The sequence below is a fragment of the Atractosteus spatula genome, chromosome 27 (assembly GCF_055471065.1).
Source record: "Atractosteus spatula isolate fAtrSpa1 chromosome 27, fAtrSpa1.hap1, whole genome shotgun sequence".
Classification (NCBI taxonomy): Eukaryota; Metazoa; Chordata; class Actinopteri; order Semionotiformes; family Lepisosteidae; genus Atractosteus; species Atractosteus spatula.
Window position 1 is genome coordinate 8,878,380 of NC_142732.1, and position 26,434 is coordinate 8,904,813.

Consider the following 26,434-nt stretch of genomic DNA (forward strand, 5'->3'; position numbering starts at 1 on the left):
TGGAATTGCATCTATAATTGTCATGTAAATGTCATATTTTTAACAAAATCACAAAATGTATAAACTTCTCCATTAGCCTTCTCCAATAGATGCTCGACTGACCAAATACCTTTATTTAACCAGGAATCATTTGCCAGATATATCTGTTGTTCCATATAATAGCATTATGAGGGGTGAAGTTATGGTTATATGATAATTTCCAATGTAACAGTACTTGTTGATGAAAAACAAAAAGTCTGATTGGGAGCTTGTTTATGTCAAAGTCACATCTCAGCAAGAGGTCAAAGCCTCATATTTTTCTCATTACTTTCCTAGGAATAGCAAACCTGAAGCTGTCTTTATTATTCATAAAAGAACGCAACCATTTTATCGTTAGGGTACAATTCATGATATCAATGTCTATCATTTGGGCACCACCTTCTTCAGATGATTTCAGTCAATTTAATTTTTTTTTATAAAGTTTTTTCCAGATGTAGGGAAAAAGAATTTATACTTTTAATTACTGGGGTGGAGAGGGAGATTGACGATGCTGGGAAAATAAATATTTTTTGCTGTTTATTTACTATAATAAATACGCTCTACAGCGTACACTCTACAAAGATGGCGATTCAATGAGGCTGCATAGTGACGTATATCCTTTTTTAAAATCTCTATGGTTCCTATCATTCGCTCTAGCCCACCTCTTACCTCACTGATTGGATAATTATACCCGCCAATAAAATGTAGTCTAGATCATTTTCCGGGTAAGCATCCGGGGTTTTTGTACAAAAGGTCACGCATTAACGCTTACGCTTTTGGCGTTGGTTGCTATCGGGTATTCTATTGCAAACACAGCACAAGAGCTACGGAAAAATCGTAAGTGTTCTTCGCGAATACTTTCGTAGTTTGGCATCGTGCGGTCTGCGTTAGTCTGCGCCATTGTGCCTGGTGGATGTTTAGCAGCGGAGAAAGCTGTGGACGGATTTGTATAAAATATCGTTTAAAGGAATGATCTAGAGATTGCATAGGAACGGATTTTAAATATAAGTAAAGTGCCGTGGACCTGAGGTAGGTAACACTGGTGATGAAAGAGCAGTTTTGCAGCGATTAGAAAACTTGCAATAAAGGTGCGCTTTATTTGGCCTAGACTGTGGCGCAAACTTCTGAGCTGGTCGTGTAATCCGATTTTATTTTTCGTGTAGTTTGTTTTTTCCCCCCGTGGGGGTCATAATAAAGACGAATGTCGGTATGTACGCAGTATGATCGCTCATGGATTTTGTAATCCAGACAATCGGAGATCGAATTGTTTACAAATTACAGCGACTTCCTGGCGTTAGTGTTGCCACTGCCTCGGTTTATCTAGAATATGCTGTTTTGGCGGGGGAGCTCGATGTTTATTTCCCGTGAACACGTTCTTGCGCGTTTTAAAAGTTACACAGAGCCGCGTACACGCCACACGGAGAGCAGGAGCTAACATCGCTGTTGTTTGCCCGGTTTCAGGTTGGCGTCACCATGGCTGCTGCCGCCTTTCCGTACCGAGCAGCACCAGGGACGATCCCCACTCCGGGCCAGGTGCCGGACTACATGTCTGAAGAGAAGCTGCAGGAGAAAGGTGAGCGAGGAGGGACAGGGGAGACACTGGAGGAGACACCCTGTGTTAGTGTGGCTCGGAGAAGGGCCGTGTCTGAGTTGAGGGTTGGGATCAACTGCTTAAACGGCAGAAGTAAACACTCTCGCTCGAACCTGACGCGTGAGAAGCCAGCGTGTGTCGGACAGTAGTTAGGGCGATCTTGCCAGCTCAAAAGCAGAGTGCGGTTTATGTGTGCTGTTTTTGTTGGGTTTGGAGACCTTGAGAGAAAACCGGGCTGCTGCTGCTGCTGTAAGTGGTGGTGGTGGACCAGTGCTCTTAACTATAGCCCAGCGTGTCCAAGCCAGTCCTCCCCACTGTGGTGCCTGGAGATCTGTACTGCTCCATTGGCCAGCAGCCATATTGCCCTGCAACTCGCAGCTGGCAGCCCACTGTACGGGTCAGTACCTGGATGGGGGGAAAGCTAAGGTTGCTGCTGGAAGAGGTGTTAGTGGGGCCAGTAGGGGTGTGGTCCGTGTGAGGCCTAATGCCCCAGTATAGTGATGGGGACACTAAACTGTAAAAAGGCGCTTTCTTTCGGGTGGGACTTAAAACTCTCTGTGGTCATTAAAAATCCCAGGGTATTTCTAGGAAAAAGTAGCAGTGTTACCCCAGTGTCCTGGCCAAATTTCCCCCTGGCCTTTAGCAATCATGGCCTCCTAATAATCCCCATCTCTGAACTGGCTTCATCACTCTGCCCTCCTCCCCACTGAGAGCTGGTGTGTGGGGAGAGTACTGGCGCATCATCCAGGTGGGGCTGCACACTGGTGGTGGTGGAGGGGATCCCCATTACCTGTAAAGCGCTTTGAGTGTCGTGTCCAGAAAAGCTCTACTGAAGTGTAAGGAGTTATCAGTTATTATTAAAGATCCCATGGCACTGTTGGTAACGGCAGTAATATTACCCCTGGCGTCCTGCAAGGGGGTGTAAATGCAGCTGGTTGACAGACACCCCATCGTATTCCCCACCGCAGCTCGGAAATGGCAGCAGCTGCAGGCGAAGCGCTACGCGGAGAAGAGGAAGTTCGGCTTCGTGGACGCCCAGAAGGAGGACATGCCCCCCGAGCACGTCCGCAAGATCATCCGCGACCACGGCGACATGACCAACAGGAAGTTCCGCCATGACAAGAGAGTGTATCTGGGGTAAGGCAACACTCGGGGCTGCACGTCTTTCCAGCTCGACCTTGGAGTGCTGTCTGTGGGGCCCATAACCCTGATTCCCCTGAAGGTTCCCCCCTCCCCACAATGATCTGTATATCTTGAAGTGTGTACTCCTTTGGAATATAAATTGGAATATTGTGTTGGAATTGTGAAATTGCTATATTATGTGCACAGGTATAATGAGAATCTTGAAAGGTTTTGAAGATCAGACATTTTCTGCATGGTGTGAAATCCTATTAATTTGTTAATCTTCTCTCTTACTTGTGGATTCAATTCCACATGGACCTCAGGTACCTTAGCCAGGGGCCTGCTTGTGTAATTGGAAGGTATAAAATGGCTTTGTCTCTGATGTCCCATGTCTGTGCTGTCCAGCGCCCTGAAGTACATGCCTCATGCTGTCCTGAAGCTGCTGGAGAACATGCCCATGCCCTGGGAGCAGATCCGGGACGTGCCCGTGTTGTACCACATCACCGGGGCCATCTCCTTTGTCAACGAGATCCCCTGGGTCATCGAGCCCGTCTACATCGCACAGTGGGGGTGAGAGAGCTGTACAGCTTGCCAGTACTAAGTGGATTTCCCTTAATGTGCACTAAATACAGTTCCTATAATTATTTATGGGTTCTGGGTGTTATGCTGGTTTTGGGTTTTGTGAAGAAAATTTAGCGTGGCCTGAGCAAGGTAGAATTTCATCTTGCGTATTTTGGGACTTAAATGCACAAGGATTTATTTTCGGGACGTTAGTGGTGTCTGGGATGCCTTCGAGGGTAAAATGGGGAAAAAAAATCATAGTAATACTGAGCAGAAATATGTAATTTGGGGGAAAATGAGAAAGGGCAGAGGGTAAAAGCCTGACTGAATGGTGAAGTCTGTAGGCTGGGTTTAAAAACTATAAATGAGTTTATACTTCTGACTGGCAGGGAACTCTGCAGCAAGGCAGCTGAAAGCTTGCGCCCCGATACTCTTGTACCTGTAAGAAGGTACTATAAGATTTAAGTGGGTAGCTGCGTCAGCATGTGTAGGCTGCAAAGGAACAAGTAATAGGTTTATTCCATGCTGAAAAAAAGTAGAAAGAAAACACGATGTTTTGACCGTGGAGCCTTCTTCAGGTGTATAAGACTAAGATTTACCTCATTAGGCCGTTACGCTCTGCTGATTAATGAGAGCTGCTAAGTATTGCTGGGAATCGGTGTGCAGAAATTTTAAAGGTAAAAGTGGGTGCTGACTGAGGGGGGAGGGTGACACGATCAGGGTGATCGCGGAGCCCACGTGCGTAGCTTTGGCCTGGATGCCACGCTGACGTTGCCCCCCCCCCCGCCCGCCCGCAGCGCCATGTGGATCATGATGCGGCGCGAGAAGAGAGACCGCCGGCACTTCAAGCGCATGCGCTTCCCGCCCTTCGACGACGAGGAGCCGCCACTGGACTACGCCGACAACATCCTGGACGTGGAGCCCCTGGAGGCCATCCAGATGGAGCTGGACCCCGAGGAGGACGCGTCCGTGGCAGACTGGTTTTACGAGCACCAGCCCCTCAAGGACAACACCAAGTGAGTGGGGCCCCCCCCCCCCCCCCCCCCCGTCCAGAGAACATCGTCCGGGGGCGGTCGGTGAACTCGGCGCCTTGCTAGCAGGCCCCAAAACGTTTGATGCTTTTTTGCGAGGACTAATGAGGCGCAGATCCGTCTTGATCATACCCCTGGCTGTCCTGTAGCTGAAACAGGGGTGATGGATGATGTCAGTCTCTTCCCCCTTACCTGTTTTACTCGTGTTCTTCCTAGCACCTAATTTAGCCTCTAGCGTGTCTTTACATCAGAATATGTTCACCAAGACAGAGATCTGCCCACAAGCGTTAATTGAGGGTAAATGACAGTCAAATCTCAAGGTATTTTCAGTACAAAGGAGTTTGTGAGACAGTGTGGAACATTTTAGTAGCTGCCTGTTTCTGTTAGGACATATTGCTTAAAGATTAACCCTGAAATAAAAATTCTGTCAATCCTAAGCCTTCTACTTAAAACGGCACATCCGAAGTGATCTTTTCTTGTATTTTTCGTCTTAACTCTGTCCCTTGTACCTCTTCTGCCTCCTCTGACGGTCTTGTTTGTTTCAGGTTTGTGAACGGGTGCACATACCGCCGCTGGCAGTTCACCCTGCCCATGATGTCCACGCTGTACCGGCTGGCCAACCAGCTGCTCACTGACCTGGTGGACGATAACTACTTCTACCTGTTTGACCTGAAGGCGTTCTTCACCTCCAAGGCGCTGAATATGGCCATCCCTGGGGGGCCCAAGTTTGAGCCCCTGGTCAGAGACATCAACCTGCAGTGAGTGAAGTGTGGAAGAAGCATCTCCTTTCCTGTGCATCTTTGGTTTACGTTTCCTGCTTGGAAAATCCATGAGTGGTTATAAGTAAAACGGACTTCAGGAGGAATTTCTTGTTCAGTTGATGAGAAATGTACTGCGTACTATCTTTATGCTGTAATGCGGTTTTGCTGTTTTGTTCAGTGTGAATTTGCTCTGGTAACTTAACCTGTTTTTCTTCCCCTCGGTTTTGCAGAGATGAAGACTGGAATGAATTCAACGACATCAACAAAATCATCATCAGGCAGCCCATCAGGACGGAGTACAAGATTGCCTTTCCCTACCTGTACAACAACCTGCCTCACCACGTTCATCTCACCTGGTGAGTGTGGGCAGCCTCGCCACTTCACTGCACCGCAGGGTGCAGAGCCCATGTGGTGACCCCAGTCAAGTGAAAATAACATGGACACAATTTGGCGTGCTTGCAGGCTTTGTTTTATTCCTGTTAACGTCCAAGTTGTTTTGTGTGCAGTGTTGTGGCATAAGTGTTTTGCTGTGGGTTGTTAACATGGGCTGTGATGTGCAATTTTAGGTATCACACTCCGAATGTGGTGTTCATTAAAACGGAAGATCCTGATCTGCCGGCCTTCTACTTCGATCCCCTGATCAACCCCATCTCTCACAGACACTCAGTCAAGGTAATGGGACCCAGATAGCGTGTGCTTTCAGCTTTGTTCATGGCTGTACTCTTCTGGTACTGGGAGGACATTAAGTGCATCAGCACTTAGTTTATTGGTTTTCTAAACTACAGGCTCAGGGGTTGTTGAACATTTACAGTTTTGGCATTTAAAATACCACTCTAATTTACTAACCCCAGTAAGAATTAATCTGCAAGATATGCTGTCATTTAAAAATGTCTCTGTTTTTTGCCTGAAAGTTCTTGAGCTAGCCTTGTGCATCTCTGCGGTCCTGCTGAGTATCATGTGAGTGTTCCTTGGTTGCAGAGTCAGGAGCCCGTGCTCGATGACGACGAAGAGTTTGAGCTCCCCGAGTACGTGGAACCCTTCCTGAAAGACACGCCCCTCTACACGGACAACACAGCCAATGGGATTGCTCTGCTCTGGGCTCCCCGCCCCTTCAACCTGCGATCAGGAAGGACACGCAGGGCTATAGACATCCCGCTCATTAAGAACTGGTGAGGACTTGATTGGTGCTGTATAGCTTAGAATTCAATTTATAGTTATAGTATTGTAGTAGAGAATGGTAGATCTGACATTTTCCACAGCTCGATCTGCTGAAAGTATGGTATTTACAACCTATTCTTATTAAAGGGGTACGTTATCTAGTGTAGTTTACGCTGCACAAGCTGAAGTGATGTACTGTGCAGCACTGTTTCTGCACTATTGTGATCTTTGTGTGGTTAAGTACTCTATTCTTTAACATTTTTATACAGCAAATTTAAAAGTCTCAAAAATAGATGAAAATGCACCTAAACATTGAGGACAATTGCACTTTAAAAGCTGTTGTAAAAATCAGATTATTTAGCTTTTAAAAAGAAATGGTGACCCCTTTTCCCCTTGTGGCTGTGGATCATGGATCTCCTCCTGTTGTTTAGGTTATTGTAGGGTCCAGGTAGGACAAAGGTGAGCGAGTCAGTAGTCTCACAGTGAGTGTTCTGATCTTTAACAGGTACCGTGAGCACTGCCCTGCTGGCCAGCCTGTGAAAGTTCGCGTGTCCTATCAGAAGCTGCTCAAGTACTACGTGTTGAATGCGCTCAAACACAGACCTCCCAAAGCGCAGAAGAAAAGGTGAGTGTCCTTCAGAAAGGCTGCGAACACTGGAGGCCCTCTGGCCCCAACAAGCTCATCTGGGCATGCACCCCTCAAGCATCGCCTCCCTTCGTAACCCTGTCTCTGGAAAGGGACAGTTCAGAGTAGTCAAGCAGGAAGGACACATGGACTCCACACAGGCTCCCCAAGCTGCAGTCCAATCCAAGATCCCGGGATAGTAGTGCTGACAATCGTGGAGCTGTGCCTCTTGGTGCAAAACCAGTGAATCTTACTGGAGTCTTTATATACCACAGTCGCACAGATCCCGTCTCGGAGGAGCATATAAACTTGTATGCGGGTGACTCTTTGGAGAATAGCCGAATAGTACCTTCTCAGGAGCTGACGTGTCCTCTTTTTCTCTCAGGTATCTTTTCCGCTCCTTCAAAGCTACCAAGTTCTTCCAGTCGACGAAGCTGGACTGGGTGGAGGTGGGCCTGCAGGTGTGCCGGCAGGGCTACAACATGCTCAACCTGCTGATCCACAGGAAGAACCTCAACTACCTGCACCTGGACTACAACTTCAACCTCAAGCCCGTCAAGACCCTCACCACAAAGGTACAGAGAGTGGCGCGAGCCGATCGCGGAGTCGTTTCTTTAGGCTGCGTTTAAAGGAAACTACCCAAAGCTGTTTTGCTGCAACGGCCTTAAACTTGATAAAGAGCGGCCAGGATTTTTTTTTTAGTCTGAGTTAATGTGCGTTCATCACGGGTGCTTTCCCTTTTCCAGGAACGTAAAAAGTCTCGATTTGGCAACGCGTTCCACTTGTGCCGAGAGGTCCTGCGACTCAGCAAGCTGGTGGTGGACAGCCACGTGCAGTACAGACTGGGCAACGTCGACGCCTTCCAGGTACTTGTCGTCGGCCACTGGTTTTAACCGGAATCGTTAGCTGGCGGCTCAGACGCTTTCCTTCAGTCATCCTTGGCTTTTCTGCTCAGTTGAGGATGTTGCTGAGAGGACGCAGGTGTCATTGGAATGTTTCTGATGACTTTCCAGTTGCTGGGAAATAACTGCACATATTTCACTTGGAGGCTGAAATGGGATGTCAGACATTGCAAGATGCTGAAGCACAGCACCAGGGTGTTTTGCAAAGCAGAAGTTCCATGAATGCACTGTTATGTGTTTGACGCAGACCTATATATTAAATAATTAGGTCAGCGAAACGCCTGTTAAGTTTTATTTGTTTTGTGTGGTTGTTTCTTATTTCTCTTGACTGTTGCCCTTAAATCAGTTAATTGGATTTCTTGCCAATGTCCCTTGCAGCTGGCTGATGGGCTGCAGTACATCTTTGCTCACGTGGGCCAGCTGACTGGCATGTACAGATACAAGTACAAGCTGATGAGACAGATTCGCATGTGCAAGGACTTGAAGCACCTCATCTACTACCGGTTCAACACGGTGAGTAACTGTGACTCCTGTCCTGAGATTCCGGTGGGGGGGGGGGTTAAATTGTAAAACCTTGATTTGGGATTTGGGCTGGGACACCCCATCCCCTCCAGCATTTGTTCCATTTTGCAAATGCTGATGTGTGTGTGTGTATGTGTCCCCTGTAGGGCCCAGTGGGGAAAGGGCCTGGCTGTGGTTTCTGGGCCCCTGGCTGGAGAGTCTGGCTCTTCTTCATGAGGGGAATCACCCCTCTGCTGGAACGGTGGCTGGGGAACCTGCTGGCCAGGCAGTTTGAGGGTAACGTTGCCTTTCTTGTCTCTGGTGTTTGAGGGTTGTTTTCTTCCTGCAGCTCTTTGACGTCGACTTCAGAATTCCATGAAAGCTTGGGTATCATACGCAGCATCATATCCTTCATTTTCATATGTGTTTTATGTGCTTCTGATCAACAGCTGCTTGTTTACATCCGTGTGGTTTTAAGTTATTTAGGAGCGTTGTGCACTTTATTTGACAGCTGAAAGATCTGCTGTCAGATAAAGTCAGGAGACAGTATAATATTGGTTGAAAGGTTCCAAGAACAGCAAAATGTAATTATGCAGAGGAACAAGTAAAGGTTTTATTCCATGCTGAAAAAAGAGACGCAACGTTTTGGCTGATGAAGGCTCCACAGCCAAAAACATTGCGTCTCTTTTGTTTTCAGCATGGAATAAACCTTTACTTGTTCCTTCGCAGCCTGCGCATGCTGACGCAGCTCCCTACTGAAAATGTGATTATGGCTCATGTCACCCTGACGTGGAAGTCTGTAGGATTGACCGCACTCGGGATGCTTTCAGGGCGCCACTCGAAGGGCGTGGCGAAGACCGTGACCAAGCAGCGCGTGGAGTCGCACTTCGACCTGGAGCTGCGGGCGGCCGTCATGCACGACATCCTGGACATGATGCCCGAGGGCATCAAGCAGAACAAGGCCAGAACCATCCTGCAGCACCTGAGCGAGTCCTGGAGGTGCTGGAAGGCCAACATCCCCTGGAAGGTACACTGCTCACGAACGGCCAAGATGCTGCGCAGAGGAGGCAGTACTGGGAAACGTCCAGGAGGGGGCGTTTCCCTGTATTTCATTGTCATTTCATTAGACTATGTGCTCCTGTTGCACTTGTGAGGGCTAACCAGCTCTTTTGTTCCACTTCATTTTATGGAATGGTTCCAAATTTAAAATAAGGCAGTGTCCCTTTATTGTATGATCAGATCTTCGCTAAAGTAATTTTTTTTTGCTTTTAAACCTGGAACCAGTAGAGGTGTGGGTGGCGTGCATCACTTTTTAAATAAATGCCATCTGTGCATCTGGGTTGCTTTTAGGTTCCCGGGCTGCCTACTCCCATCGAAAACATGATCCTCCGCTACGTGAAAGCCAAGGCGGACTGGTGGACGAACACGGCTCACTACAACCGGGAGCGAATCCGGCGCGGCGCCACCGTCGACAAAACCGTCTGCAAGAAGAACTTGGGCCGCCTGACGCGGCTCTACCTGAAGGCCGAGCAGGAGAGGCAGCACAACTACCTGAAGGTAGGCGTTGCATTGTGGCAGATCGCTTACCCCCTTCCTGCATCACAAGTGTAGACATGCAAGGCATGCTGGTTTTCAAAACCCTAGCTTCTGTGTGTGAGTGCTGTGATTAAGCATCAGATAGGAAAAGCTCCTTAATGACTCTGCAGAATGTTCCTGCTTCAAGTGATTCTTACTGCAATTGTAAATTTGGCTTTTAGTTCAACTTCAAAAGTCATTATATTCTTCTTGAAGTGAGTCTTGTTGGGGGGGGTGGGGGAGACTTGGCAGTATGAGAAAAAGAGGAAATTGTTTAATTGGGGAGTGACTGATGGAGTGTCTGTGTTTTCCAGGATGGCCCCTACATCACGGCGGAGGAGGCTGTAGCCATCTACACCACCACGGTGCACTGGCTGGAGAGCCGGCGCTTCTCCCCCATCCCCTTCCCTCCCCTGTCCTACAAGCACGACACCAAGCTACTGATCCTGGCGCTGGAGAGGCTGAAGGAGGCGTACAGGTGAGAGCTGCCCCTGCGGGCTGCTCTAGCAGGGCACGTTTAGTGCACGAGCCCAAGTGTCCACCTGCCCTGCTGTTTAGTCTTCTATTGGTCAGGTTTTCCAGCGTTATATTCCGACTAATGTGCAGGAATCTCAGAAGCGACATTCGGTTCGCTCTTTTTGACTTGCCGGGCTGTTATACAGGAGGGAGTTCTAACAAGGTGGCGGGGAGCTGTTGGTTTAGGAAGAGGGGGGGGAAATAGATAAATCGGAAAAGGCTTTTGCCTCTTTAGGTGCCATTGCTGAAATTTTCTAACGCCGGCCTGTCTTTGCTCGGCAGCGTGAAATCGAGGCTGAACCAGTCGCAGCGCGAGGAGCTGGGCTTGATAGAGCAAGCGTACGACAACCCCCACGAGGCGCTGTCCAGGATCAAGCGTCACCTGCTCACCCAGAGAGCCTTCAAAGAGGTACGAGGAGGAGGGTAACTCCCAGCAGCCCCTCTGGCTCATTGACGTGAGGGTGCCCGGTATAAGGCGAACACAGGTTGTTCTCAGGGCACCCAGTCTCACAAAGCCCCGTTTCCCCTCTCAGGTTGGCATCGAGTTTATGGACCTGTACAGTCACCTGGTGCCGGTCTACGATGTGGAGCCCCTGGAGAAGATCACGGACGCCTACTTGGACCAGTACCTGTGGTACGAGGCGGACAAGCGCAGGCTCTTCCCTCCTTGGATCAAACCAGCCGACACCGAGCCTCCCCCGCTGCTGGTTTACAAGTGGTGCCAGGGTGAGTCTTTCCTCGGGGGTCTGGGGGGGCATTTTAGCTGCCGAAAAGTACACCTCTGCCTCCTAGGGTGCGTGAGCTGTCAGCGCTTCATGAATCATGAAGGCGTGTTCGGTTTGTCATGTTAGTATAGTCGTAAACTTGCATCTTTTTTATTATTGCGGTTTGTGCTTGATAGCTCAGGCAAGATGTTAAAAGGCAATTAGATTCGTGTTTGTTTTTTTACGGTCATGGTGCGGTGCATGTTCTTCATTTTGCCCAGTTGCTTTTGTTGCGTGGTGCCCTGTGCCCGTCGCCTTGGCCGGCCTGAAAGCTCACAGCCCGTGTGCCCCCCCCCCCCCCCCCCCCACAGGGATCAACAACTTGCAGGACGTGTGGGAGACGACGGAGGGCGAGTGCAACGTCATGCTGGAGTCGCGCTACGAGAAGATGTACGAGAAGATCGACCTGACGCTGCTCAACAGGCTGCTGCGCCTCATCGTGGACCACAACATCGCCGACTACATGACGGCCAAGAACAACGTGGTCATCAACTACAAGGTGGGCGGTGCCCAGATGCCCCTCCCAGCTCTGCCGAAGAGCTCCTGCGCCTGACATGGCCTCATGGCATACTTCTGTTCCTTTTCAGTGGAGGCTATTTGAATCTGAAACTGTATTTGAGACATTCTTCATAGATTTTCCCACCACAAAAACATTGCTGTTACTATGCATACACAAGACCTTGCAAGACAAGCAGGGCTTTAAGTATTTTTGTTAGTTTCTTAGAAACATTTTGTAATTATAACCCCAGTGGCCTGGCCAGATTTCCCTGTGGCCTTTAACAGTCATGGCCTCTTAATAATCCCCATCTCTGAACTGGCTTCATCACTCTGCTCTCCGCCCCACTGACAGCTGATGTGTGGAGAGTGTACTGGTTCCACTATGGCTGTTCTCCCTTCATCCAGGTGGGGGCTACATATTGGTGGTGGTGGAGGGGAGTCCCCCTTACCTGTAAAGCGCTTTGAGTGGAGGCTTCAGAAAAAAAGTGCTATTCAAGTGTATGGATGGTGATCATGTTTTTCGGGATTATAGCAGTGGCTTTACGGGTTGTGAAAGTGCCAAGTCAAACTGCACGGGTTTATTATTCAAGTGTCGCCCTCCTCCTCCCTGCCCAGGACATGAACCACACGAACTCGTACGGGATCATCCGCGGGCTGCAGTTCGCCTCTTTCATCGTCCAGTACTACGGGCTGGTGATGGACCTGCTGGTGCTGGGCCTGCACCGGGCCAGCGAGATGGCAGGACCCCCGCAGATGCCCAACGACTTCCTGAGCTTCCAGGACATTGCCACGGAGTCGGCCCACCCCATCCGGCTCTACTGCCGCTATATCGACCGCATCCACATCTTCTTCAGGTCGGTGCCGGGACCAGTGGTTCATACAGCCGCCGTGGCCTGAGAACTGGGCCAGATCTCAGAGAGAACCAGACGTGCACAGATATTGTCCTAAAATGATTCCTCCCGTTTATTCCTTCATGGTCGTTTTAAAGGGCAATTAAATCCATTGGTCTTCTTACCTCCTGTGTCACCTGCAATAAAACGTTGACCTTAAAACATTTTCAAAGATTTTGCTCCATCCACATGGAGTGATTTCTGTATGAGATCACATTCTGGAAGGAGTAGTTGGCTTATTTTATGTTACAGCAAACCAGATTTTTAACATGGCATTTATTGTTCTTGTCGTACAGGTTTAGTGCCGATGAGGCGAGGGATCTTATCCAGAGGTACCTGACCGAGCATCCGGACCCCAATAATGAGAACATTGTGGGGTACAACAACAAGAAGTGCTGGCCCAGGGATGCCAGGATGAGGCTGATGAAGCACGATGTTAATCTGTGAGTTCCCGTTTAACTGTGCCTCGAAATTGGGTCGCATTCTAGGAGTCCGCAATTACTGGGATAATGTGTGTGCCGAACAGGAATTCAAGCACTGGGTTGTGTTGGAAGGTGAGCATGGCCACCCAGGGTGACGGGGATGTCTTTGCTCTGTGTGTCTGTCTAGGGGCCGGGCTGTGTTCTGGGACATCAAGAACCGCCTGCCGCGGTCCGTGACCACGGTGCAGTGGGAGAACAGCTTCGTGTCGGTCTACAGCAAGGACAACCCCAACCTGCTCTTCAACATGTGCGGCTTCGAGTGCCGCATCCTGCCCAAGTGCCGGACCAGCTACGAGGAGTTCACGCACAAGGACGGCGTCTGGAATCTGCAGAACGAGGTGACGAGTCCTTGACTGCGCTTCTACAGCAGGAGCTGCAAGGTTTAATAAAACACAGGGCAATGAAGTTAGGCTGCAGACATAAGCCTGTGGTTAGGATTTTGAAGATGTGGGGGTGTTATTACAGCATTGTTGAATTAATCTTATCCTCCCTCCCTTCTAGGTGACAAAGGAGCGCACTGCTCAGTGCTTCCTGCGTGTGGACGATGAATCCATGCAGAGATTCCACAACCGCGTCCGGCAGATCCTCATGGCTTCTGGATCCACCACCTTCACTAAGGTGGGAGCAGTGGCATGGTGCCTCTTTTGGAGTTAACAAGCTGGAAGCTGTTTTCCAGTCACGCAGGCGGCGATCAGGCAGCCGACATTTTTTCCTGTTCTGAAAGCATAGCATTTGATCAGTGCTTTGCGTTCCTTGATTTTATTTCGGCCGCTCTCTTGAAAATCTTTTGCTTATTCAATCAAAAAAAGTTTGTTCTCCTCCTTATTTGCATTATAAAGGCTTTGATCAGTTTTATCCTTTTTTTTCCCCCCTCACAGATTGTGAACAAGTGGAATACGGCTCTGATCGGCTTGATGACGTATTTCCGCGAGGCTGTCGTGAACACCCAGGAGCTCCTGGACCTGCTGGTGAAGTGCGAGAACAAGATCCAGACCCGAATCAAGATCGGACTCAATTCCAAGATGCCGAGCCGTTTCCCTCCCGTCGTCTTCTACACCCCCAAAGAGCTGGGAGGGCTCGGCATGCTGTCCATGGGCCACGTGCTCATCCCCCAGTCGGACCTCCGGTACGACAGCGGTTTCCATTCTTCCATTGCAAGGGGTCCCTTAGTGAGCAGTTTTGAGTTAGCGGACGCTTCCGCGAAGTTGAATTCTGATTTAAATTTTGATCTCTGTCCCTAAACAAGGGTGGCATGGCGGCGCAGTGGTTAGCATTGCTGCCTTGTAGCACTTGTGCCCTGGGTTCAGTTCTGGACTAGGACTCCCACATTCAGAAAACGCACTGAGAGCTTAACGTGCCTCTGGGATAATTGGGCCTGGTGCAAGTGTGTACATGTCTGCTGTGCAATGATCTGGCGTCCTGTCCCTTGTGTCCAATGGAAAGGTTCTGGCTCCCTGCAGCCCTGAATTGGAAGAAGTGGTTAGATTGATGGTCATGAATGTGATGATAGTCTAGTTGCCAACCTTGAACACCCAGGAGCAAACCATACATTTACCATGGTTGGCTTAGCTGAGTTGGAGAAACCTGGAATGATAAAGTGTGTGTCGATGCTGACTGGAAGTGCGTAGTCTTGTCCCTGCGAGTTTTAATGCCCTCCCCTGTCTGTCCTCCTGCGCAGGTGGTCCAAGCAGACTGATGTGGGCATCACTCATTTCCGGTCAGGAATGAGCCACGAGGAGGACCAGCTGATCCCCAATCTGTACCGCTACATCCAGCCATGGGAGAGCGAGTTCATCGACTCTCAGAGGGTGTGGGCAGAGTACGCACTGAAGAGACAGGAAGCCATCGCTCAGAACAGGTTTGCTTCTAGAACAAAATACCCAAACCCGTCAACCTGTTCACTGCTGGAGGCTACACTCCAGTATGGGGAATTCTAACTAGTGTGGTTTAAAGAGGAGTGAAATGCTCGTTACCATGCATTTGCTTTTAAAGCTTCCCTGTTGATCATGATGCCAGTGCTTGCATTGCTGAAGGAGCTTGCTTTTCCGTGCAGGCGCTTAACCCTTGAAGACCTGGAGGACTCCTGGGACAGGGGCATCCCCCGTATCAACACGCTGTTCCAGAAGGACAGGCACACGCTGGCCTACGACAAGGGCTGGCGGGTCAGGACCGACTTCAAGCAGTACCAGGTAGGAAGTGATGAGATCATGGCCTGGGGGGGGGGGAACTTGGAAAGACTGCCAGCGTCTGAAGTCAGCGGTTTATGCTTTGGTGTTTGATCATCCGCTCTTTTCTTTTTCAAGTGGGATTTGGGATGCACTGGCTCAGAAACGCGTTAAATTACCAAAAGTAATCCAACAGAGTTAGTCACAATTCCCCTTTAATTCACTATCTTTATATTTCGTGGTTAGAAAGAGCCAGCATTTAAGTATGTTTCAAACCACGGTGGAAGTAAGATATACAAAGTAACTTGTAAAACCTTCAATTTACATAATGACATAGATTAAATTTCCTGGTAGGTGCAGCGCCATTTTCTGCATTTCAGAATGAGGCTACAAAATGTCCGATGAGATGAAGTGGCCCTGTGACGAGCAGTAATATGGGCTTGAGCTGGGCTTGTGAATACATCTGTTTTAATCCAGTCAAAATATTGCTCTTGACTTGAGACGGTTTTGCAGACAAATACTACTTGTTAACTGCATGCAGATCACTTTAGAACATTTCTGCTGTGAAATACCTGCTGCACGACCTGTACCTATTAGCTCGTACATGTCATCATAGTGACTAGTGAGCAGGAAGGGCCGCGTCACATTGCAATTCGTGGGAACTCGTATGTGACAAATTTGAAATTTGTTAAATTTTTAGACCGTCGTTGAATTTTTGTTTCTGAGATTTAATAACCGATCCAAGAAATTGGGACTGCAGTTCCCCTTTAATATTCAAGAAACACTAAATGCTGACTGCAGTATATCGGTGTACTGCTGTGTGCTTCAGTGACGTACCTTGGTTTCATTTTTTTTTAGGTTTTGAAGCAAAACCCCTTCTGGTGGACCCACCAGAGACACGACGGGAAACTGTGGAATTTGAACAACTACCGGACAGACATGATCCAGGCTCTGGGAGGTGTGGAAGGCATCCTGGAGCACACTCTCTTCAAGGGCACCTATTTCCCTACCTGGGAGGGTCTCTTCTGGTAAGATGGGCTACTCTGGCCTTCTCTCCCCCTGCACGGTTATCCAGGAGCCCATGTGCAGAGGCCTATTACACAGAGGCCTATTACAAGGGCAGCATTGTCATCAGGAAGCTGTGTGATGTAGTTAGGCTCTTATGATCCATATGGCCAGAGTGAAAGTTATTTGCTTACAGAGGAGGAAGTTGGTGTAATAGGCCTTAGTGAAACCTCCCTTGCATGTTTAAGCAAGCCTAGAAATCTGTAGTGCTCATCGGAGGTTTCTGTGCGTGGGATTTGAACCCGAGAGTGCAACGTGACCACCCCACTGTTGCAGTTAGGGGACTTTTTTTCAACCTCTGCTCTGGCCTCTCCTAAGAAGGTTTGTCTGGTCTCTGTCCCAAGGTTTCGGTTTCCCTTCCTCTAGTTCCCTTTTTTATGTGAATGTCAGCCTGTCTTAAAATTCATTTCCAGTGCCTGGAAATATACAGAAGGTTATCTCCCTTTGGTGTTTGAGAAAGTAGTGTTATTCTGCCCTTAGCCTAACTGTATGGGGCTTTTGTAAGCTTGGCTGCTTTAACCTGTGTGTTCTGCAGGGAGAAGGCCAGTGGGTTTGAGGAATCCATGAAGTGGAAGAAGCTGACCAACGCTCAGAGATCTGGTCTGAACCAGATTCCCAACAGAAGATTCACTCTCTGGTGGTCCCCCACAATCAACAGGGCCAATGTACGTCGCTAAGTGCACCATACATTTCAATTAGACAAAATAACATGCAGATCTGCAGTGGCACTGTGGTTACCGTAACTGCTTTGTCTCCTCCAGGTGTATGTAGGTTTCCAGGTGCAGTTGGATCTGACTGGGATCTTTATGCACGGCAAGATCCCCACCCTCAAGATCTCCCTGATCCAGATCTTCAGAGCCCACCTGTGGCAGAAGATCCATGAGAGCATTGTCATGGATCTGTGTCAGGTAGAGGGTTGTTCATATCCGTTCCTGCCCTTGTCGTGATTCGACTTCCTCCTGTGTAAACCACAATAGAAAGCGTTCTGATTACATCCTCTTTTTGTAAACTGTAGTGACAGATGTCATTGCAGCAGTCTTTGTTCCTTAACCCTTTATTGTGGGGTAAATCTGATAGACCTGCTTTAAAGTTTAGAATTTGGACTTGCAGGTCAAAGTTGTATGATCTTCATATCACAGTATGCAGGTTAAATGCTTAAACATTGACGAGGCAACACATTGCTGGTAGTCCTTTGTGCAATGAGGTTCCATGAGTTGGTGTAACTGTTGCTAAGCAAGTACATTGTCTTAGCTGCTCTGTGTCACTTACAGGTGTTTGACCAGGAGCTGGATGCTCTGGAAATAGAGACTGTGCAGAAGGAAACTATCCATCCCAGGAAGTCCTATAAGATGAACTCCTCCTGTGCCGACATCCTGCTGTTTGCATCTTACAAGTGGAATGTGTCCCGTCCCTCTCTGCTGGCAGACTCAAAGTAAGCCATGGGGAAATTCCCCGGTCAAAACCTCCCTGATTTTCCATGGGTTACCTAAGGGTTCTTTCCATTATATTTGCTTTCCCACTGGATGTTGTCTCCTCTGTAATGTCGCTTGTATTTTTTGTGCCAGAGACGTTATGGACAGCACCACAACCCAGAAGTACTGGATCGATATCCAGCTGCGATGGGGGGACTATGACTCTCATGATATCGAGAGGTACGCCAGGGCCAAGTTCCTGGACTACACCACGGACAACATGAGCATCTACCCCTCCCCCACTGGAGTCCTCATCGCCATAGACCTGGCCTACAACCTGCACAGGTAACTGCACCGTCTCATCATAATCTTACCAGCTCCGCTTAGTAGTCAACAAAAAATAGTCCACATAACCCAGCCAGGATGATTTCAATTCAGTTTTCATTTCAAAAGGGGGGCATCCCCAGGGGGACAGTTTAAGAAGCTGAGCGATTGCGAATGGAAACAATTTTCACCCATTTCTTTCTCTTGCAGTTATACTTGGTTACATGCAAGCATGGGTTTTGTGTATTTCTCCTGCGTGCCATTATGAAAGAGCACCTGGTTTGAGCCTTTTGGTGCATGCTTGGGGAATGGCTGCTCTGGGTTGAGGGTGTTTGTGCAGATCTCTGAGGCAGTGTCTGCGCTTGCTCTCCGTCTCTCCAGCGGCTACGGCAACTGGTTCCCCGGAGGGAAGCCCTTGATCCAGCAGGCGATGGCGAAGATCATGAAGGCCAACCCTGCCCTGTACGTGCTGAGGGAGCGCATCCGCAAGGGCCTGCAGCTCTACTCCTCCGAGCCCACGGAGCCCTACCTGTCCTCGCAGAACTACGGCGAGCTCTTCTCCAACCAGATCATCTGGTTTGTGGATGACACCAACGTGTACCGAGTCACCATCCACAAGGTGAACCCCGACCTCCCTTGTCCACTCGTTTCTGCTCCCATTTTCCCCTTTTTTGTCAAACTCTTTTTTTAAAAATGCATTGGCTGGTGTTTTTAGGACAATCTAATCTTAACAGATTTTATGGGTTTTACATTTAATATCGTGGACAACTGGATGAAATATCAGCAAGAATTATATATAACTGCTCTCCCTTTCAGAGGCATCTATGTGCTTCAGTCTGTGTGCATTCCTTTATTGCTTTACACCTCCACATGTGCACTTATTATGGATGGCCCTTCACAGAAGAATTTGCTGTGCTCTCCCACCATGTCTCCATAACGCTTAACGAGCTGAATTTCTTCCTGCAGACCTTTGAAGGCAACTTGACCACGAAGCCCATCAATGGAGCTATATTTATTTTCAACCCGCGAACAGGCCAGCTCTTCCTGAAGATCATTCACACCTCTGTGTGGGCTGGGCAGAAACGTCTGGGGCAGGTATGGAGTCCTTGAGCAGTCCTTACTCCAGTGATGTCCTGTGCATCAGTAGCAACGGAGGTCTTGAACTGAGATTTAAATTGTTTCCTTGAGTTAGTGATCTAGTAACTTATGTGATGCAGAGATGTCCCAAGACATAGCATTGGTTTCACTAATTGTTGCAGTCTTGTTAAAAGAGTTTAATTTGTCTTTGTCTTGACACACGCGTCTTCTTGGAGTCTTTGATCTTTATCGATTGCCAATCCAGCGTCACGGTTTGCCTCTTCCCCTCTCCTGCCCGCTTCCTCACTGTTCCTCTCTCTGCAGCTGGCCAAATGGAAGACAGCCGAGGAGGTGGCTGCCCTGATCCGCTCACTGCCCGTGGAAGAGCAGCCCAAGCAGATCATTGTCACCAGGAAGGGCATGCTGGACCCCTTGGAGGTGAGAGATTTATTTGACATTTTTTAGAGTTCAAACGTTCAAATTATTTTTTGCGCTTTCACCATTTTTATTCATTTTTGCTTATTTAAACCTATATTTTTTTTCTGCGTATCACTGCACTGATTCTCTCTGGGCTCTAATTTGTCTTTTAGATAATGTTTTCTTCAGTCTGGCAGTGCATTTAACCTCTGTCGGGCCTGACCATAGTGTTCACTTGGAAATGTGCGTTAAGGAGGATTTTGCCTTCTTGTTTGGTTTTAGGTCCATTTGCTGGATTTCCCCAACATTGTGATCAAGGGCTCTGAGCTGCAGCTGCCCTTCCAGGCCTGTCTGAAGGTGGAGAAATTTGGAGATCTCATTCTGAAGGCCACAGAGCCGCAGATGGTGCTGTTCAACTTGTATGATGACTGGCTGAAGACCATCTCATCCTACACTGTAAGGCTGCTATACATGTCTATATATATTTATTTTTATACTGTATACATATAGCTCTTTTTGACTTATTGGCACTTTGTGGAAGTTGTCAAGTAGCTGAAGCACAAAAGTCTTGCATTTTTTGTCACAGTGGCTGTATACAGATATGAGTTGGATTTTGAATGTTTGTAGTTTCTAATTGGTCGTTTATGCCTTTTAATTTTTCTCTCCCCGCACCAGGCCTTCTCCCGTCTGATCTTAATCCTGAGGGCGCTCCATGTCAACAACGACCGCGCCAAGGTCATCCTGAAGCCGGACAAGACCACCATAACCGAGCCGCACCACATATGGCCCACGCTGACCGACGAGGAGTGGATCAAGGTGGAAGTGCAGCTCAAAGATCTCATCTTGGCTGACTACGGGAAAAAGAACAAGTGAGTGTCTGGGAATCGGAAAGGGATCCCATGGGATCAGTGCAAGGGCTTGGAATCTAGGTAGCCGTGGGTGGACCTGGTGATCAGAGCAGCGAAACCAGTGTGAAAACACTCCCATGGTGCTTGTGTGTAGGCAGATGTCGAGTGTGTAAAGTTGGCATTGCAAGGTTAGTTAAATGCAATAGGTTTGTTGCAGTCATTCCTTACACTTACATAGAGCTTTTCTGGTCACTCCACTCAAAGAGCTTTACAGGTAATGGGGATCCCCTCCACCACCACCAGTGTGCAGCCCCACCTGGATGATACAACTGTAGCCATAGTGCACCAGTTCAGTCCCCAAACACCAGCTCTCAGTGGGGAGGAGAGCAGAGTGATAAAGCCAGTTCAGAGCTAGGGATGACTAGGAGGCCTTTATTGGGGGGAAAAGGCCAATGGGAAATTTTGCCAGGACGCCCCCACTGTTTGAGAAACGTTCTGGGATTGAGCTGAACCTGCGGTCTTGTCTTCCAGCGTGAACGTGGCTTCCCTGACCCAGTCGGAGATCAGGGACATCATTCTGGGGATGGAGATCTCGGCCCCCTCGCAGCAGCGGCAGCAGATCGCCGAGATCGAGAAGCAGACGAAGGAGCAGTCCCAGCTGACCGCCACGCAGACCCGCACGGTCAACAAGCACGGCGACGAGATCATCACCTCCACCACCAGCAACTACGAGACGCAGACCTTCTCCTCCAAGACGGAGTGGCGAGTCCGGTGAGCTGCTTCAGGATGATTGGTGGGGCCTGGTGGCTCAGTGTTCATTTGGAAATATAGGGGTTAATATTGATTTAAAATGCCTCCCGGCTGTTTCTAGAAGGGTCTTGGGAGTTTTGGGCTTATTTCACCTCCTGGCCTATTCCAGACACAATTTCCAGAAACTCTGCAAATAAGTGTTTCCTGTTCTGAGTCCTAAATGAGTTCCCTTTGTTTCCAGTTCTTGTTTCACAGGATCACACTACTTGGTGTGAAATAGTCCCTTAGGAATTGTCTTATACATCTTAGGACTTGAAATACTGGAACAAATCTGATCTCCATGTGCTTAGTTCTAGACTGGAATGATTTAGATATAAGAGTCAGTGTAAAGCTTGACCACAACTTCCCTTGATTTAAATTCTTTTTGCCCAATGTTTTATTTATTGCTTCCCTCCATTGTCTTCATGAGGACAAAGGAGAATCTGCATGAGCATTTGTATCCCTTTGGTGCATCGTTTCCGGTCGCTCACAACACCCAAGCGATCCTCAGTGTGCGGATCACTTTGCAGTGTTACATTCCCCTACATTCTGAACATGCAGTCATGATTTTCACTTGTGTGCTGTGGTTTTTTTAAATTTCTCTCTACCTGCTTTTTTGGAGTGTAGTATGTCAGCTTCTGCCACGACAACTAAAGCGCCTTTGGATCTGTAGCTCGTAAACGATTATGGAAGTTTAAATGTTGGTGTTCAGGCTGTGGTGGGTTTTCTCCCCACCTCGCATTACATGAGCGATCTTCCCTTTCCATCACAGAGCCATCTCCGCTGCCAACCTGCACCTGCGGACCAACCACATCTACGTGTCTTCGGATGACATTAAGGAGACGGGATACACCTACATCCTGCCCAAGAATGTGCTGAAGAAGTTCATCTGCATCTCTGACCTCCGCGCTCAGGTGAATGTGCAGTTCTGTTGGGACTCCAGGCCAGCTGTTTAAATCGGTCACATTTTGCGGTTTTTCTTACTGTATATCAACTTAAGTTATAATAAAATCAAGGCACAGGCCCGTCAATGGTGATTTCTTAGTGTCCTGGATTCTCCTTTCCCTGGGAGGACGTGCTTGTATGACACCTGGCCTTCCTCTGATGTGTGTCTGCCCCCCTACCTTTGCAGATTGCAGGGTACCTGTACGGGACCAGCCCCCCGGACAACCCGCAGGTGAAGGAGATCCGCTGCATAGTGATGGTGCCCCAGTGGGGGACACACCAGACCGTGCACCTGCCCAACCAGCTCCCCCAGCATGAGTACCTCAAGGTAATCTGCTCTTCCTCTGGCTGCTGGTTTGCCTTTTACACCTGGCTGGCTAGTGGGTGGGTTTCAGGATATACTTGCATTGTATGGGAGGCACCTGATGTGTGAAGGATCAAGTGCTAAGGCTGCACAGGGCTCTTGCAGCGCAATGTTTACTTAACTGTTCCCACTCACTTTGTCTCAGGAAATGGAGCCGCTGGGTTGGATCCACACACAGCCGAACGAGTCGCCCCAGCTGTCCCCGCAGGACGTCACCACGCACGCCAAGGTCATGGCCGACAACCCGTCCTGGGATGGAGAGAAGACCATCATCATCACCTGCAGGTGCGCCTCCCTGCTGCCTTGGGGCAGCTCTGCTGTTTGCTTCAGTGCAGCTGCTGCGTTAGTCGCTGTGCTGCCTTGTCCCATCACAAAAAACGGACCTATGTTTCTTGCTTAATATGCAGTATTCTGTAAGTGGCAAGCTCAATAACAGTTTTGTTTTTCTGCTCCATCTGCCACTTGTCAGGAATTTTTAATCACTTCCCTCCTTTCCACTCCAGACATTGACCTTCATTTCTATTGTTGAAATAGCTACATAACTCTGAAGTAGATCTTTTTTTTTGTCCATTGTGAGTAAGGCATCATGGATCTGCAGCTCTACAATATGTCCAAACTGAGGTGGTGGGAGATCACATGTGATTACCATCACTAAGGTGGGAGAATGCCTTTTCTCTTCCAGTTTCACCCCTGGTTCCTGCACCCTGACCGCCTACAAGCTGACCCCCAGCGGGTACGAGTGGGGCCGACAGAACACGGACAAGGGCAACAACCCTAAGGGCTACCTGCCCTCGCACTACGAGAGGGTGCAGATGCTGCTGTCTGACCGCTTCCTGGGATTCTTCATGGTCCCCGGCCAGGTCTCCTGGAACTACAACTTCATGGGTAAGATGCTGTGATCCGACACGGCCTGTTGGGTTAATTCATGCGTTGTACATTCCTCTACTTACACTTTCAAGACATGGTCATTGCCGTTATTTAAAATGTCAGCTGCTGAATCCCAAATCATGAGCTAAGTTGCCAGCAGCCATATCACTCTGCAACTCACAACTGGCAACCCACTGAAGCTAAGCAGGTGTGAGCCTGGTCAGTACCTGGATGGGAGACCTCCTGGGAAAAACTAAGGTTGCTGCTGGAAGTGGTGTTAGTGGGGCCAGCAGGGGGCGCTCACCCTGTGGTCCATGTGGGTCCTAATGCCCCAGTATAGTGACGGGGACACTATACTGTAAAACAGGCGCCGTCCTTCGGATGAGACGTAAAACTGAGGTCCTGACTCTCATTAAAAATCCCAGGGCATTTCTCGAAAACAGTAGGGGTGTAACCCCGGTGTCCTGGCTGTCCTGGCCAAATTTCCCATTGGCCCTTACCAATCATGGCCTCCTAATAATCCCCATCTATGAATTGGCTTCATTACTCTGCTCTCCTCCCCACTGATAGCTGATGTGTGGTGAGCGTTCTGGCGCACTATGGCTGCCGTCGCATCATCCAGGTGGGGCTGCACACTGGTGGGGGAGGGGATCCCCATTACCTGTAAAGCGCTTTGAGTGGACTGTCCAGAAAAGCGCTATATAAGTGTAAGCAATTATTATTATAATCTTTGCATCTGCAGTGTTGCGTGTGTAAGGAGGTGCTTTGTGCTGGGAATGCAGCCTTGAAGTGCTGTATGTTCAGATGCCAGGCTTGTTGTGGTCGCCTGTTGTCGATGGCCGCCTGTGTGACCGGTGTCCTGTTTGGATTGCTTCTCCCCCCCCTAACCAGGTGTTCGCCACGACCCCAACATGAAGTACGACCTGCAGCTGGCCAACCCCAAGGAGTTCTACCACGAGGTGCATCGCCCATCTCACTTCCTGAACTTCGCCTCCCTGCAGGAGGGCGAGATCTACAACGCAGACCGAGAGGACATGTACGCATAGAGCCGCTGCCCGCACAGCTGGCCCTGCTACTGTTGATATTCAACAAGGGACGATGCACAGAGCTGGGTGGGGGCCGGGTGGGGGCCGGGGCGTAGCAAAAGCCGCAATCTGTGGTCCTGCCGGAGCAGACTCCTGTGCTCGTGCAGGAAGACCATGTGGCTTTGACATTGCCGTCTCAGTGCACAGGCTCTGCTGCACCTGGCCTGAGGATGCAGCCACATCTCCAATTTTGAATCTTTTACCAGAAGAAGGAAAAAAAATGTATTCCAGTTTTTTTTTTATTTTTACGTGCATGGGTAAAGCATAGCGAATTCTGTAATGATAGATTTGCATATGTGGCTTTACTTCTGTGCTTTCAGTGATTTATTGTAAATGGTTTGGTTGAAGGCGTCATTTAGATGCTCTCCTCATTGTGAATTGAGTGTTGGCGTACTCCTAGTTAAGCAGCTGTCTCTAAAGAATTTTTTCCCACTTATTTCTACTGAAGCATTTTGTTTTGTCTCGTGCATTGGTGTGTGCACTTTTTAATTGGGGTCATAAATAAAGCAAATTTCTTTTTTATAAGTACTCATGTTGGTATGTTTTGTTGGGGGGGATTTCTCTGATATCGGTGAAATAAGAACAAGACTAACCTGACTTGCTTGTAGTCTGAAAATTCCACAAGAGTCACAAAGAAGGGCCTGATTTGCATTAGGCCTCGGGCGTCTGGCAAACGGCTCCTTTCAGATGCAAGTGGGTGTGAATGTGCATATTTGACTATTGTCATGAAAACCGCTTGCTGACCTTCCAGTTCGTCTCTGCCGAGTGTACTGGGAAGAACAGTTCCACCCTGGAAGTGGCAGTAAGTAATTCCATCGTGGGTTTTAATAAGGGTTTGAAAGTTACAGGCTTTCGACTGTTTTGATTTTTTTTTAGTTTAACTTGAGAATTAATTTCACTGGTGTGAGCACTTGCGGACGGGATGGTGGAGGGACAATTAGTGCAGCTGCCTCACCACTGTTGAGTGGCTGGGTGTATCTTCTGTATGGAGGTTGCATGTTCCCCTGGCTTGGTCTTTTCACTTGGTGCTCCATTTTCCTTCCAGGCATTAGCTAGACTCATTGGCGTCTCCAAATCCAGTCTGTTTGCTTGGCTGCGCATGTCCTGTGATTGGTATCCCATTCTAAGTTGCCATGACCTTAACCAGGAACGTGTGACGTTCTGATTAGGGATGAGGGCTTTTTTTTTTAATTCAGCAGCACAACCCCAGGATTTTTAACTATATAAAGATTGGTTTCTGCTTAACAGTGCTAAATGTTTTTTTTAAATGAGTAAAAGCTGAGAACTGTGACCCTCACCAGGACAAATGATCAGAAAGCAGACCCAGGTGGGTTCTATAAAATGTTCTTTTCCTTTATTTGCTGCTACTGCATCGGACATTAACTGATCAAAACTACAGCAGCTCTGTTTGAAGTGCGTGTGTAAGCTCTGAGTGATCGAGGCCGGAGGGTAAGACACTTCATATGATCCAATTAGCACCTTAGAGAAAGGAGACGTGCAGAAGCTGCAATAGACTTCAATTATGTTGGTAGTTAATCCCCTCCCTCAATTTTTGTCTTGTCATTAATTGGAGTGGAGAATCTTGCGCACTTATTATACTTCATTCTCAGGCAAACAAGGGCTGTTTCTGCCCAAGTGATAATGGTTATTAAAAATCAAGTGATACTGCAGGATTCCAAGAGCTATTCTCAGCCTCTGGGAGGCTGTTGCATGACTCAAAATAGCATTATCTTGGATTTTCCATTAAACTACCAATTTCAGCATGTATTAGTGCAAAGATCGTGTTGAAATGTAAAACAAAATACTGATATTTACCGATGATTGATATATTGGACATAATATTTCCTTGACTATATTGGTATAAATCAATTATTTACTCCAGGGTTGTCCAGCCAGTTAGGTGGGACACCACCGAAATCATTGATCTCTAAACACTTAGAGCCATTTTGCTTTGGCCACTCAAAGTCAGTGTGTTCCATTACGTAGATTAGAGATCATCCGAAAACACCAAGGTATGATGGTGCAGTGGTCAGCATTTCTTAAAAGCCTCACAGTGTCCTGGGTTCTGGGTCCAATTCTAG

At 48.4% G+C, this 26,434-nt stretch overlaps 1 protein-coding gene across 1 annotated transcript; it reads left to right on the forward strand.

Moving 5' to 3' along the window:
* The first annotated feature begins 914 nt into the window (after positions 1-914).
* Positions 915-24,878, forward strand: prpf8 (pre-mRNA processing factor 8). The gene is made up of 43 exons (XM_088906815.1): positions 915-1,047; positions 1,480-1,591; positions 2,578-2,746; positions 3,137-3,301; positions 4,090-4,308; positions 4,869-5,081; positions 5,315-5,440; positions 5,651-5,756; positions 6,063-6,253; positions 6,748-6,867; positions 7,253-7,442; positions 7,614-7,733; positions 8,148-8,282; positions 8,438-8,567; positions 9,101-9,297; positions 9,621-9,827; positions 10,160-10,323; positions 10,644-10,770; positions 10,895-11,087; positions 11,437-11,624; positions 12,239-12,477; positions 12,810-12,956; positions 13,123-13,333; positions 13,497-13,613; positions 13,874-14,121; positions 14,674-14,853; positions 15,049-15,184; positions 16,019-16,188; positions 16,761-16,890; positions 16,987-17,133; positions 17,497-17,657; positions 17,791-17,982; positions 18,343-18,580; positions 18,928-19,056; positions 19,363-19,476; positions 19,738-19,911; positions 20,131-20,324; positions 20,835-21,074; positions 21,865-22,006; positions 22,225-22,365; positions 22,547-22,686; positions 23,084-23,286; positions 24,160-24,878. The coding sequence occupies exons 2-43, from the start codon at positions 1,492-1,494 to the stop codon at positions 24,312-24,314; spliced, it is 7,008 nt and encodes a 2,335-aa protein (XP_088762941.1). The 5' UTR covers positions 915-1,047; positions 1,480-1,491; the 3' UTR covers positions 24,315-24,878.
* Positions 24,879-26,434: the final 1,556 nt, after the last annotated feature.